Raw genomic sequence first — 15,597 nt, 5'->3', positions numbered from 1 at the left:
TCTATTTTTTTCTCTCCAAATTAGACTTCAGCTATTTTTTTTTTCTAAATAGGCATGGGAAGTCATGTGGTATATAAAATGGTAGCTCTTTCTGTGTCTCACTATTACATCTCATAAAGTTACGAGATACAAAATTAAGAAAATTTAAAAAATTGTCTTTTTCTTCAAAAATAAGAAAATAATATTAGACATAGACTGAAATGCTTATTAAGAACAACTGTAAGGTGGTGAAGTTAGTGAAGTCTTTCTCACACCCTCTATGTTTAACTTTTCCATACAATATGGCTACAAAGGTACTTTTGCACATTAATACAAAGAAATGACACAGTGGCAGCAATCACATGATCTTATAAAACTGGGTCAACATTTTATTTAGAATACGTTGTACGTTAAAACAAACAAGATAATCCTCACATTTGTAGCCTTTATTAATTTATTCCTAATGACCTGCAGGCCTTAGTCTGCCTTGAGTTCATCCCCAAAGTCTAAGTTTTCAGGCAGAACAAAATGTCTTTAGCCTTTATTCTAGAAGGAAATTTGTATTTTAAAAAGATCTGGCCATCCTTTACTCATAATTTCATTAAAACAACTGAAAGAAAGATGTTAAGGGATATTAATTTCATGTCTTTGAACAACTACATTTAGAAGTTGTTACATTCGGTTGGTGCAAAATTAACTGCAGTTTTCGCCATTAAAAAAAAATAGCAAAAACAGCAATTACTTTTTCACCAACCTAATAACACAATAAAATGTGTTGAAACTCTCTTGACCAAGAGAGGAAATAAGAAAACATTTTATTCCTTAAAGAAAAAATTGGTTGTAACTGCCAAGCAAAATGCAAACATTTACTCAGTTCAGTCTTACATACTAAATATGTAAATAGCATATCAATATTTTAATTATGAGACCATTTTGGTAAAATTAAAGAGCATAAAAGATCGAAATTTTAGTGAAAAAATCTGCCTAATAGTGGCATAGCAAGAATGAAATTTGCAGGATTTACATCATCTTGTAATAGATTAACAAGAAAGTTGCTGAATGGTATCCAATTGTTTTAAAAGAATTCCTGAAGTCCCCAGTATAGCTTCTCATTCACTAATAAACCAATTAAACAAAATAAGGCTATTAAGACAATAAGTCCAGAGTATGAAAAATACAGAGATTTCAACCAGTCTAATAATGGCTTCAAATATTCTCATTTAATAATAAGAGCCAATTTAAAGTTAGGATGGATTATTCTCTAAGACAACACTTTTTAAGGAGCAAATAATTCTTAAATTTGCTACTTAAAAACAGTATTGGTTTTCTGGGTATCCAAGAATATATGATAAATTTAATTGAATGTTTAAAATATATACCCTTTTATACAGTATTTTGGAAACGCTGAATCATTTGTTTTAAAAGTTGATGTAGAATCATTATGCAAAAAAAAACTATAACGTCAACAGGTAACCAACAACTTTAAATATTTTTCATCTCTATAAATAAACATGTTATAAAAATTATGTATCCTATTAGATTCATTAAGAAGCAACAAGTACACTAATATAAAAATCAAATTTGATGACTCTTTTTAGAAAAGAATCCAACCAAGGTTAGATTTTAAATAAAGTCAAATTACTGATCAATTAAATGCTAGTCATATATTCCACAATCTAATAACAAATTAAGTACCTACTCATTCATATTTTATTTTATGTAATTTATCCTTTCATTGAAAGTACCTTGGCAAGTAAGAATAAGTTTTCTAGAAATGAATAAAAAATAAGGAGTCATAAAGTTATCCAACTCAGACTTCAATATTACAAACCTACTAAAGACATTTATTTAAATATTTTTTTTTGTTATTGGTGAAACAAATACAAAATGTTGCCCTAGCATTTTGTGATAAGAAAAAATACCCGAAGCTAGAGTACCGGTCGGAATCCACAACCTGGGCCTCCTAAAGGGGCATGACTCTCTCCCAATATGATCCTCAGGAGTTTTAAAATATATCAACAGACTCATCTTTGATCAAAGTAAGGACTGATGGAGGGTATACAGTGACGGCAACTAAGAGGAAAATCAAAGCTAACTCATTTAGATTGCTCATTAGAAACTGGGTTAAAGTACAATCTGTACAATCAGCAAAAAAAGACAAATTTATCTGAATAAAACTGACAGCATCTAGCATAATGACACCACTCAATTGACCCAAGCCTTTGTTTTAATTCAAGATGCTGATCCTATACCAAGACCTTCCTGGAAATCTCCCTAATTTCAAGTTCATGGTGTTAATAGTTCAAGGTCTTTCACTACAGGAATAACCTAAGTGTCAAAAATAATTTTAAAATGATGTGGTAATGGTGGAAAAAAATTACTAAATTTTATATCCCCCAACAGAACTGAAAATTAAAACTTAAGGCTATATTCTAAAGTTCATGATTAGTATATTAAAACCACATTTAAAATGTATACACTGATAAATGGGAACATAATGAAGTCTGCAAAATAAAAAATTTTACTTCATGACTCATAAGTACATAAATTTTGACTTTCAAAATATAGGTCTGAAAAAGAGATATAAATGATCTTAAGTTGCCATAAAAAAAGGCAACTGATCAAGGACTGAAGTTTTAGTATTTAAAACTTACCATATGATTTCTACCAAACATAAACTATTTTTATGGATTTCATGCCATAAAAAATGGTCATTTAGTATGTTAATTTAAATGAAATTATTTCAATGTTGTCTTTTTAAAAATGATAGGCATACTCTAAATATGAAACTAGTCACTTCTTTGTCCTATACCACTGATACTCCTTCAAAACAAAACTGTTTTAACTATTACTTTATGTTAATTTTATCACTATCTCATGTCTGAAAGATACTCACCTCTATGAGGCTGGAGTGTATTCCAATCAGGTATGGCATTGGGGCACTAAATTAAAAATATATATATGCATAGATTCATATAGTTCATTAAAACTGAAACAACAGTATAATTCAAAATGATTAAAAATTAAATGTATTAAATGCTCAGTTCCAGCATAACACATTATAGATATTCAAAATTATTCAATATATAAAGCTCAAATTTAATCTTAGCGGCCATTAATATATTTAAAATTAAGATTGCTTTTTATAAACATCATAAAATCATTTATAATTTAATCAAGAGTTATAACGCCTAAAAAGTTTGTTTGTTGGTTTGTTTTTAACTTAAGAAGAATATCAAGGTCTAGGCCATAATCAAATTGAATCTTTTCCATATACCTCATAGCAAATACATCTTAAATGATCATCAAATTTATTTACATCCCTTTTGCACATCTTTTCCTATTCAATTAAATTCTTATTTCTATGACATTCTTAATATATATCTTCATTGATACATACCTCCTATGTCACCAAATATTTGGGTCAGAGGGTCAGTCTGCAAATATCTATTAAGACTTATTGTTTGTCAGGCACTGTTCTGGAACTGGATGTACAAAAGGAAACAATTTCCTCACCTACTGTGCTATCTTTCCCCTCATGTACATAGTCTTTTATTTACCTAATTTTATAAATTCAGATTTATCCAACTTTCACTTTTATTAATAAAATAATTTTAATAAATTTAAAAATACTCAAGTGTGAGAATAATCTTGAATTAATTAATTCAACATATGATATTTGGGGCATAGCAGGTGCCAGGCCTTAGGGTAGAAACTTGGGAACAATAATAGACAATATAAACAGAATATATTCCCTATGGATTTTATACTCTTGCAAAAAATATAGATATTAAATTTTTAATACATAAAATAAGAATTGATGGTTATTTCAGAAATATTCTCATGAAATACAAGAAGAAAATTACTCAGCTTGACATTTCAAACCTAAAATATTATCTAACAGAAAAACATGAGAATTGACAGATATCTACGAAGTCAATAGCAGATATATGAATAAATAGCTATTTTAAATATTTAAATAAATAACATTTTTAAAATGTTAAAATAAAACATTTTTGGCAATTCTTTTATAGGCATCTTTGTGCTCTATTATCACACACCTTTTCTGTTAATGCAAACAGATAATCCTCTTTCTCAAAGGATTTGCATAATTTTCTAAACATCATTGTCATTATTAGAACAGAGCTGTTCAAATTTCTGTGTGTTCACTTTGCTACTGAGAACCAGCAATAGATTACACAGCCACCCTGACAGACCCAGAGATTTCAAAGTAACCTTTAAAAAGTTCCAAATTTATTTAAAGATGGCTAACCACTAATCTATATATCCAGAATTTACAAAATAAATGTTAAAGTTCTTATTTTACTCCTCGTTAGCCTGTACATTCTAGTTCATTACTTCTTATTGTACTAGATTCTAATTCCCAGTTGTCTTTGCCCTTTGTAGCTTTGTTCCTTCCTATTTTTTTTAAATTTGAATGCAAGAGACCATCTGGAATTGATCTGATATTCTGGATACTTCACTTGGCTCAAAGTTGAAAACGATTTATAGGCCTTGATATCCTTAAGACCTAACAGATTTTCTACCTTCAAAAGGAAACAGGAGGAACAAATGTGGATGTTCCACTACTTCCCTAATTCAAGTTCTCATCCCTGAATTCCTTCTGGGTCTCCAGAGAAGAAGACATAAAATGCATATCACTAACAAATCTAGGCTTCCACAACAAGGTTTTGATAACTTTAACAAAATGAAGTTAGGCAACTCCCATGATCTTCAATATCTCAAGCCCTGCCTATGTCCAAAATAGCATAAAATTATTAAAGTCACTGTGTAAACTTCCAATTAACCTCAGGTTAGTTTATTCTACTCACAAGATTTATAATACAGAAAACCCATGCTGTCTGAAATTTCAAAGTACATTTTAATGAAAGAGTTTTAAAATAGGTAAGCCTTCTAAAAACAATAATTACTAAGTCCATTTTACAAATGTTGGTGGGATAAATGGGTGGGTCAAAGTTTCTTAAAATCAGAAGCAGACTGCTAAATAACCTACCGAATACATCTAGGAAAACATTTTTTTAAACTTTATGGAAGATATACTTATCTTTAGAAATATAAAAAACACATTTATAAAAATTGTTAAGCTGGCATAAAAATATCCATTAAAAAGCTTGTATGCAAAATTTAATCACATAATAACTTGAAACTTTTAAAATGGGATCACTTGTTATCTCCACATGTCCTCTTCTCACCAATTTCTCACAAAATTCAAAACACAGATGTTAGAACTGTAAACATTATTATTACCCTAGAGACTAATTTCCTAAAATAATAACATTTTGCAGAATATAGAGTGAATAGTTGTTCCTTTCTCACAAAAACTGGATTGTGTAATCCTAATATGAAATCACCCAAATCTCACGAAAAGTAACTTTGCAAACCTAGCTTAAATTTCCTAATTAGATAAGGGCATTAACAAGTCAAGAAGAGATTCTTGGCAACACAGATGTTCTGTCCTCTATGTGCAAAACTGTCCTAAATCTTTCTTTCAATGAAGTTATTTTGCAAAGATAGGATACAGAAGCCTCCATATGATTGCTGCTTCTTTTGGGTAGCAATTCATCTGTACTTAAGAATAGCTTTTTTTTTTCTTTTTAGGTTTTCTTACAAAGAGACCACCCATGACATAGACTATAACAGCAGTCTATTGGGGTAGTCTAAAGAATATAATTTTCCATTTTTTAAAAAAAAAAAAACCTATTCTCTCAGAAGCTAAATCTGCTCCTTTCATAAAAAGAGTCATATAGCCTAAATAGTGACTCAACCATTCATGAACAAATTAGATAATTATAATTTTACTAGTCCTAAAGTCACACTATCTGCCATGTGTTTATGGACTTAGATAGGTTAAGACTGTCTTGCAACATCATAGACTTGCCACATTAAAGTACTCTTACATTGGCTGATTAGGGGAAAATGCAGATGGTGTCATTTCCTCCCAGGCACCTTCCCTAATCTAGCAGGGACTGTAGCTTCTTCTTCTTATGTGTTGCCATCCATGGTCCTTTGTATGCCTATTCTGTAATACTTATAGTATTGCAGTATTACACTGTGCTATGTGTGTGCATATGTGCACATGTAAGTATGTGTGTATTTCTTGCTATCTGTGAATCCTGCAATGGCAGAAACTAAATCTTATTCATTACATTACATACTCACAGCTTGGCAAATATTAATAGATGGTCACTAAATGTTTAATGAACAAATGAATGGATGAATGAATCAACAAAGTAGCAAGGCTTTATTGGTGGACCAAGATGCGATATTCATCCATCGTCACAAGATGGCATTATGGCTCTCCACAGTCCAACCCACACCAGAGCTACCAGTTGCAAAAACAGAAATACTTTATGGAGGTAGGATTACCTCAGGATTCAGAAAGTTCCAATCATGCCAAAGAGTTTGCAAAGATATATCTTTTCCTATCAAATCTTCATGACACTATTTTTGAACTGGAATATTGATAAAAAGTTTAATCAAATACTATGAGATTGAAGGGATGATCTGTAATTTTTTTCCCTTTTACATGTAGATCAGTATGATTTTTTAACCTCAAGGATGGAAATGGAAGAAAACTGTTTACCCTAGGAAACAGTTTAGTTTACCAAGTTTTCTGATGGCTATTCTTTAAAAAAAATAATTATATTATACTACTCAGTTCTTACGATAGAAGCTGAGCCTATCATTGTGACCTTAAGGTTCAGGAAGTTTCAGATAACTTCTTGTTTGAATATCACTGACTTACTCTTTGAACCAGGGAGGTTTTTGGCATGGAAGCTGTTAGAACTCAACCCAAACGCTATTTCAGACATTAGACACTAGAAAGAAAATTCCAGGGACTGAAATATGAAAGAAGCTTACTTCACTGAATTTTATGGCAGGGGTAGAAACGATCAGAAAAGCTCTGGAAAAAAGTTAGTACAGAACTGCCTGTGTCATATAGTAATTTCTAAATAACATTTTAGAAAGTCTTGAACGTGTAATTCATTACAGATAATTGAACTTAATTAAAGGTGTGTTATCTCTTAAGAGGTTAGAACATTTTAATAGAAAAATTAAGATGGCACTAACATCATATATAAAATGTAATTCTAAAGATATATTATGTAAAATCATATATCAATATATTTCCAAATACTGCTGTAAAATATACTTTTAAATAAGTAAAGTTTAATTACTGAACAGCATATACAAAGATCCACTGCATATGTCAACATAAATAAATGAGAGACCCTCCCTTTAAGGAATGCTAAAATATTATAGGTATGTTGGTTAAAGAAAAACTCTAAAATGAATAACAAAGGGCCTATTTATGGATTTAGCTTTATTCTTAGACTTGTGTGTGTGACACTTAACAATATAAACTACATTCCTATAGTTTCCTGCCAAACAGTTTCTCCTTTCTAGTTCTCAAACAGCATAATAGCAATGTTAGGTCACTGGGCACCTACTTCACAGCATTATCAGTACTAATAATATTACCATGCTGTGGAAACACACCAATATATTAACATAATCAATATGTGGCCAAGTACATGTGTTGTCACTATAATCACTTGTTCTGAAGAGGGATAAAAAGTTAATAGAAACCCTCTATGTATGCTTAAATCATTTTTAATCCTTAATACTTTCTGCCTTTTATGAAATAAGAAAGTTAAATGAATGCATTGATTCTAAAAGTGCTGTGTTTTAGTAACATTAGCTGTGAAATAAGCAAACAGATTAAGGTCAAAACTGTTTCCTTCTATGTGTGTGCACAATTATTTAGAGGAAAAATCCCATCACATGTCTTAAGAATTAGGCTATACCTGCAGAAGATGATTATGCAATGAAGATAACATTTCCCCCCCAGTCTTGACGAAGGCCCAGAAGCTGCTATTTAGAAGTCTAATCCTTGTTTAGACTCATGATAAATATGCAGACTCTTCCAGGTGAAGAGAACAAGAAGGGTCTAGAAGCCTGGTTATTGGGTGGGATCTTTTAGGAATTGTGTCTAATGCCAGGAAACTTTTCAGAACGATTCCCGATACTTTTCAACATTGCCTTTCACGGTGGCTCAAGGCTGAGACTTTGACTTAAACAAAAAAAAAGAATTCTTGTATTAGAGACAACCCCTTTGTCAGCACTTGGTATTTGGTGTGCTATTATTGAGAAAAGGGGTAAAGAAGTGTATCCTGAAGTAAAGGTAACAGGAGTCTGCCCTGACAGAGACAGTGTGGTTTCCGGCAGATTTGCCAGACAAATTCTGACACCTGGGATACTGGGTTCTCTAACTGACACCATAACTTCTATACAGTTTTCCTAAACACAACTTAAGACTGTTAGTTTTTTCTGTTTTGCATTGAGCTATCTAAATGACTGCAGAAGAAATTCACAAAATCTAAAGAACTTTATGTTTGCTAAGTATAAACTTGTGCTACCTTTGTACAGAATTATTCTGTCCTTCATAAAAGCCATCTTTACTATTTATTAAAATATAAGTTTCTGTGATTTCTTTTAAATATGCCCCCAAGTTTACCTAATTCACAAATAAACAGATATCTAATCATGAAACCTAAACTTAAAGGAGTCTGGCAAAAGCCAGCTTACCAGCAGTAGTCCAGCAGGTGTGGAGGAAGCACTGGGATGTATATGTGTTGCCAATACATTGGGTATAGAAGAGCAGCTGATCCATGGATACAGGCAGTTAACTAAAATTTGTAAAAGGATAACAAAAATAAGTAGCTGCTGACTTTCCAAACAAAAAGCAATGTTCAATGTATCAACAATGAACAGTAATCACAGAACAATTCACATAACTACATAAATCACATTGTCTTTGCCAATTCTACATGTAAAAAGTCTTATGTCTCAGAGGCCCCTCTGAAACATATATAAACAGCAAAAGAAGCTTCTTGGGAATCATGTAGATAGTTATAATCATCTGAAAATACAGAGCTTGGGATTGAAAACTTAGAACATAAGTAAAAGTAAAACTGAAAAATTAAGTGTGCATCTTAGAAAAATTGTAGGAAATTACAATTTTTACAACATAGTTTGTGTATCACTCAGATTAATATAACATGATTAAATATGGAAAGGAAGAGAGGCTGAAAGCTCCTGAGGGATATCATTAGGGCAAATTGCCAAAGAATGAAACATGAGCCAGTCAGGAGAGTCTGGAAGCTGCAATAATATCAGGGGACTTGAATGTTCGACAGTTGGAGCTTCAGTAATGTGTGAACTGCGGGTTATGGTATCAAGAGACTCTGTTCACTGACACATAGAATGTCACTATTGACCAGCGAACTGCCCAAGCTTGACAGCTGTACTACAGGAAGCCAAGTATATCATAATTTCATATTTAAACTGTTCATTCCAGATTAACATTTTGTTTCCTAGCTTTATATCACAACAGCTGTAATTACATTGTTGCTATTTTAAACGTAATTGCCATTTTAATTGTTTTGTTTTGGTAAGCAGTTAATTAAACATTTTTTAGTGCTTAACAAAAGGATATCACTTTTTTCTCCCATCTTCTGACCCTCATCAGAATTCTTTCAATGTGACTTTTTTTCCATTTTAAATTATATTTCTGTAGATGTAAAGCCATTTTTATGCTGATTATTAAATCAGCATTCTTAATCATTTTAAAGTTTTGCTATAGTCTGTATTTCAAGGTTACCGATTAAATTATTTTATTCAACTTGAAGATCAGAATTAAAAAAAAAATCTGACAATGAACCAGACCTTCTATAAACCATTTTCTCTATTATTATACAAAGATATTTAAAGAAACTACATGATAAGCACAATTAATTTTAAAAAATGAATGTACACAAAGCGATCCAAATCCTGTTATTAGCCACATTTGTCTATGTTTAAGTGCAAAATAGATCCACTACATAAAGTCAATTAAAATAATTCGATTTGAACCAAAACCAAAAATTTTTAATCAAAGTATATTCATCTTTGCCATATGTATTACATTTTTTCCAGCCAGGTTTTTAATCAGTTTTGTATGGCAAATAATGTATTCTGATTTCACTTAGCATGTTATCATTAAAGGATTTTACTACCTTGTACTTACAAGCTTTAATAGGTTATCATAGTATTCCTTCAATAAATATTACTTTTTAAATTCCTTAATTAGAGCCTACAATATGCCACTAGGAGGCATTCAAATACTTCCATTTAACAATTATAGACCATGGATTTATTTATGTTACAAACTGCAGCTAGAGGGAAATGAAAATGGGGTTGATCTAACTCATTGTGTCAAATTCTCCAAGAGCTCTCAGGTATTCCTTAGTTGTAAATTAGGCCTCTTTAAAACTGTATTAACTCTTTCCACCCCCTTTTTAACCTGATGGGCTAAAAGAGCTTATGCAGCTTTGAAACGCAGCTAATTATTCAATTTCTCAATCTGCACACAGATGACTTTTTAAACAGCTCATTTAAAGCCTTAAAAACAACAAAAAAGAGAAAGTGTTCTTTTTTTGTTACTGAGCAAATAAAAACTGTAGCAAGAGGAAAAACACGTTCTTAATGTGAGGTATTATATTTAATACCGCACTTTATTTCACTGGGCCATTTATTTCACTGGGCATACCCAGAGTCCAAAGCACTCTACTAAATGCCATGTAAAGACTTTCCCTGCCTCCTTACTGGTCATCCTTAAATGAAGTTTTATTAGTTATTTGCTAACAAAATTCAACATTATCTGATGAATTTGACTGATTTCTTAGAGGATGGTTTCTGTAATTATATGCAGAGTCACAAAATTTCCGCAATGGCCAGCATCTGGTAGAGAGTTATGCCTGCTAATCAAGATCTACCAGGAGAGAAGCAAGCTCTACAGGACTTGGTAACTTTCTGGATGTGGGGTATAAGTGAAAAGGACTTATCAGGCACTCAAAATTTTTGTTGAATTATATATATATAAAATATATGACAACTCCTCCCCAACCACAGTTCTGGAACTAAGCAACCAGAATGAATTATTAAAGGTAATATAGCAAAGGTGTCAGGTTTAAGTAGAATTATAAGGAATCTGCTTTGGCAAATATTTATTCTGTTAACCATGAGACACCTAAATGGAGATTTCCAAAGAAGATGGAAGCATCCCAAAGATGATCCCCCATATATTCACCTAGTAGCATGCAAGAGCTATGTAACTTAAAAAAAAATGAGAAAATACTATTATGGCATATTCTTTTAGAGACGATAGCAAAGTTGCAAGTAAATAGAATAAAACAAATTTACTAGAAAATGTAACACATTTATATGTAAATTGCATAAAATCATAACATGTATACTACAGACATAAAATTAGGGCTCTGCCACCAACAAGCCACGTGACCTCTGGCACATCTACAAATATAACCATGTCTCAGTTTTGTGATCTTTAAAATAAGAACTCTATGCTAGATGATCTGTAAGTATTTTCTCTCATAGATTAAACATTCTTTATTTTTAGATCAGATCAATTCTATCTTTTTTATATTCTTATGTATTGAGATTTCTTCTATCCTGGTGGCTAACGGAATACTATGACTGGACTATAATTCAGATCCACTTTCAAAATATATCTAAAAGTTTAAGTGCTTCAAAGTACTTTCATAAAGTCTCTAGGTGCTCTAAAGTCCATAAGGTAATTATGCAACGGAAAATATTATAATAATTTATTTGCTTAATTCAACAACAATTTTGAGTGCCTGCTATATGCAATCAAAATCCCTATTAAGCAACAAGGACACAGCACTAAACAGAACAAAGTCTCCGTTTCTATGGAGCTTACGTGTTAGTGGAGAAAGCAAACAATAAACAAGTAAAATAAATATTGTCAGAGATTAGATCTATAAAGAGACCTAAAGTAGGGTGTGATGGGGGTGGGGGGCTATTTTAGATAGGAGGATTACAGAAGAACTCTAATGTGGTGACATATGAACTGAAACCTAACTGAAGAGAGACAGCAAACTCGTGGATTTGGGAAGAAGAGCATTCCAGGTAAATTAAACGAGGCATTCAGAAGTCCCAGGTGAGAACATGCTTGGCATCTTCACAGAGCAATGGGGAAGCCAGTGAGATTAGACCGGAGGAAGTGGGAGAATGGCAGGAGATGAGGTCAGACAGAGAAGCAGAATCAATGATGGAGAGCCTTCTAGGACATGAAAAAGACTCTAAATATTATTCTGGATGACATTTTTACATACCTCTGAAGAGAATGCTATCATAATAAACTATTTACCTGGAACATTTTGAGAACACACAAATTAAAGGAAAATAAACTACATATTTTAGAAGTTTGGTTTGCAATATAAAGTACTACAAAGAAATGAGAACAATTTAATAAGCCAAGTAAGAAGAATCTTATTAATTTAAAGTTATTTATGATATACTGAATCTTTAAGCTTAAAGAAAAATGAAATATCATATAGTCTTTCTTTGGGCTAGAATTAGCCAAGTATCATACGTCTGATTAGTGACAGGGCCAAGACTCCACATTGCTTCTCTAATATCGTCAGTTGCTTCTTTAATACCACAATTGTTCCTCATGAAAGCAGAGAAAAGGGTAAAGGAAAGAATTTCCATGTTTCAGTTCAAACGTATTTCTGGCATTATACCCTGAAACTGAATAATACACTGTTATAATTTTCAGAGAAAAATGAATTTACCAAATAAAGGTTTATGGGAAAAAATTTCTTATCTTTATGTGGCATATGATATTTAAAATGCACATATATTTTCATAAAGCATACCCAATATATTGAACTAACACAGTTCCAGAGAGCTGACTAATGCAAAATAGAAACATTGGGAATACTGATTTACTATGGACTTCAATTACAACATAAGTATATATGGGAATCATGAGAAGCGGCAAGAACTAACGCCCATGAAACCAGACAGAGAAATCTGACAGCAAAGGTCAGCAACAGTTAACTCAGTCATAGAACAAAGGCATTTGAAACTTCTGGTCCCAGGTCACCAGGTCTAAACATCGGTAGTGCCATTGAAAATAATAGCAACAACAAATGTTTATATAATGCTTACCATGTGCCAAGAACTGTTATGAGTACTTGAACTACTCATATCTAATCCTCACAACAACCTCATCAAGTACTATTATCATTATTTCTACTTAACAGATCAAGACACTAAGACAAAGTTCAACCAACTGCCCATGATCATACAGCTTATAAACAGCAAAGCCAGGATAAAAGTGGAGGCAGGCTAGATCCAAAGTACAGTAACCACTATTTCAAACTGCCTTCAATATACAAAGATTTTAAATTATCATCATTATGAGGCTTTGAATAGCATCCACTGACTGAAAATATTGTGTTTTATACAATTGTATAATAGAGAATGCATCTTTGGACCGGACAATCAAACAAGAACCATTGACCTTTGTATGAGAAATCTATAACAGACAGAGATCTGATTTACAAAACTTTCCTCAGGCAACACAGACTGTAACTACAGCAGGAAACTAATAAGACAGACTCTCCCAGAAAATGTTAAAAGGATAAGATCATTGATACAAATTCTACAAGTTATCATCTCAACTTATGTCTGTGAGTACACCTAAGTTTGAAACTGAACCAAAGTTGTCCTGCTTTGTGATACAAAATCTGATTTGTTCCTTCTTCTTAAACTATATTTATTAGAAGAAATCAGTCTATTAATAAAACTAGAATTGTTTTAAGCAATTAAATAGGCATGTATTTTGAGGGAGGAGAAAAAGACATTTATCAGACTCCCATGGACACAGCAGAAAGACAATCCATCTAGTATAATCACCACTATGAAAAATAGCACAATTTTAACTAGCATGCCTTACAGGTAAAGGTATCATATAGACACATTGCTACTCACACTATTCTAGCCTCTGTATCACCTATCTAGATTGTGCCTCATTCTTTTGTAGAAATCCTACACTTCAACTAGAGTTAAATGAGTTACTGCAGGGTTAAATGAGTTACTGAGGGGCAGATTTATATTCCCTAAGAAAGCATTTATTAAAAAATCCAAGAAACATGTATTAGAGACCTCACCTGATTTTTAACTGAATCAATACTTAATTTAGAAATTTAAGCACCATAAATAACTATAAGTATAAAGAGTAAACTGCTGCAGATGGGAATGTAATGAATTCCTCATAAAATTTTTAAAAAAATTAGTGGAAACCATAAAGAAAATACCTGCTTAAACACATTTAATTTATATTCACATTTTAAAGTTTAGACCAAAAACGGTAGCAGCAAGGTATTTGAAAACCACAACATTAACTACTAAATAGTCTCACTTAAGCAAAACTCTAATATTCAAATTAAGTGAGACTTACAGGAAAATGTTTGGAAAGTAGAAATTTTACATAATGCAAAAACAATATTTTGTACACTTTTTAAAAATAGAATTTATTTTTTAGAATACTTTTAGGTTCATAGCAAAACTGAGCAGAAAGCATAGAAATGTCTCATATTCTCCCTGCCCTCACACACCCATGGCTTCCCCCATTATCAACACACCCACCCACACTGGTACATTGTTATAGTCGATGAACCTATATTGATACATCATTGTCATCTGAGTCCCTAATTTACATCAGAGTTCACACTCTAGGATATAAACAAATTTACAGTGACATGTATCCACCATTATAGTATCATAAAAATGCTCTATTAAATAATTACATATAAATCTAACAAAATATGTATACAATCTATAAAAGGAAAACTAAAGATTCTGATAAAAGAAATCAAAGAAAAACTAAATAAATGGAGAGATATTCCATGTTCATGGGTAGGAAGACTCAATACTGTCAAGATGTCAGTCCTTCCAACTTGATCTATAGATTACAATCCCAATCAAAATCCCAGCAAGTTTTCTTGTGGAAAACAAGAAGCTGATTCTAAAGTTTCGATCGAGAAGCAAAAGACACAGAATAGTCAACACAATTCTGAAAGAACAAAGTTGGAGGACTGACACTATCTGAGTTCAAACTTATTATAAAGCTACAATATTCTAAACAGTGTAACATTTATAAAAGAACATACAATTAGATCAATGAAACAGAATAGAGAGCCCACAAATAGACCCACATAAATATAATCAACTTGTTAATCTTTGACAAACAAGCAAAGGCAATACAATGAATAAAAGACAGTCTTATCAATAAATGGTGCTGGAACAAGTGGACATCCACATGCCAAAAAAATGAATCTAGATACAGTCCTTACACTTTTCATGAAAATTTACTCAAAATGAATCACAGACCTAAATGTAAAATGCAAAACTATAAAACTCCTAGAGGATAATAGAGGAGAAAATCTACATGACCTAGGGCTTGGCAATGACTTTTAGAGACAACACCAAAGTCATAAACCATGAAAAAATTAATTGATAAGCTGGATTTCATTAAATTTAAAATTTTTGTTCTGTGAAAAACACTGTCAAGAAAATTTAAAAAGCAGTCATGGACTAAGAGGAAATATTTGCAGAAGGCATATCTGGTAAGAGGCTGTTATCCAAAATATACAAAACTCTTAAAATTCTATAATAAGAAAACAAACAACCCAATTAAGAAATGGGTCAAAAACTGTAACTGATGCC

General features: G+C 31.8%; 1 protein-coding gene across 4 annotated transcripts in view; it reads right to left on the bottom strand.

Annotated features, from left to right (window-relative positions):
• Positions 1 to 15,597, bottom strand: part of DENND1B (DENN domain containing 1B) — a 269,661-nt gene that overhangs the window by 104,867 nt on the left and 149,197 nt on the right. For all 4 annotated transcript variants that reach the window (XM_058430627.1, XM_058430629.1, XM_058430628.1 and 1 more), the window contains 2 exons: positions 8,590 to 8,690; positions 2,876 to 2,921 (listed from right to left, as the gene is read on the bottom strand). In XM_058430627.1, coding sequence (XP_058286610.1) covers positions 2,876 to 2,921; positions 8,590 to 8,690 — 147 coding nt within the window. The remainder of the gene's footprint in view (positions 1 to 2,875; positions 2,922 to 8,589; positions 8,691 to 15,597) is intronic.

The sequence above is a fragment of the Hylobates moloch genome, unplaced genomic scaffold, assembly GCF_009828535.3.
Source record: "Hylobates moloch isolate HMO894 unplaced genomic scaffold, HMol_V3 SCAFFOLD_18, whole genome shotgun sequence".
Taxonomy (NCBI): domain Eukaryota; kingdom Metazoa; phylum Chordata; class Mammalia; order Primates; family Hylobatidae; genus Hylobates; species Hylobates moloch.
This window is presented reverse-complemented; position numbering and strand designations above follow the sequence as displayed.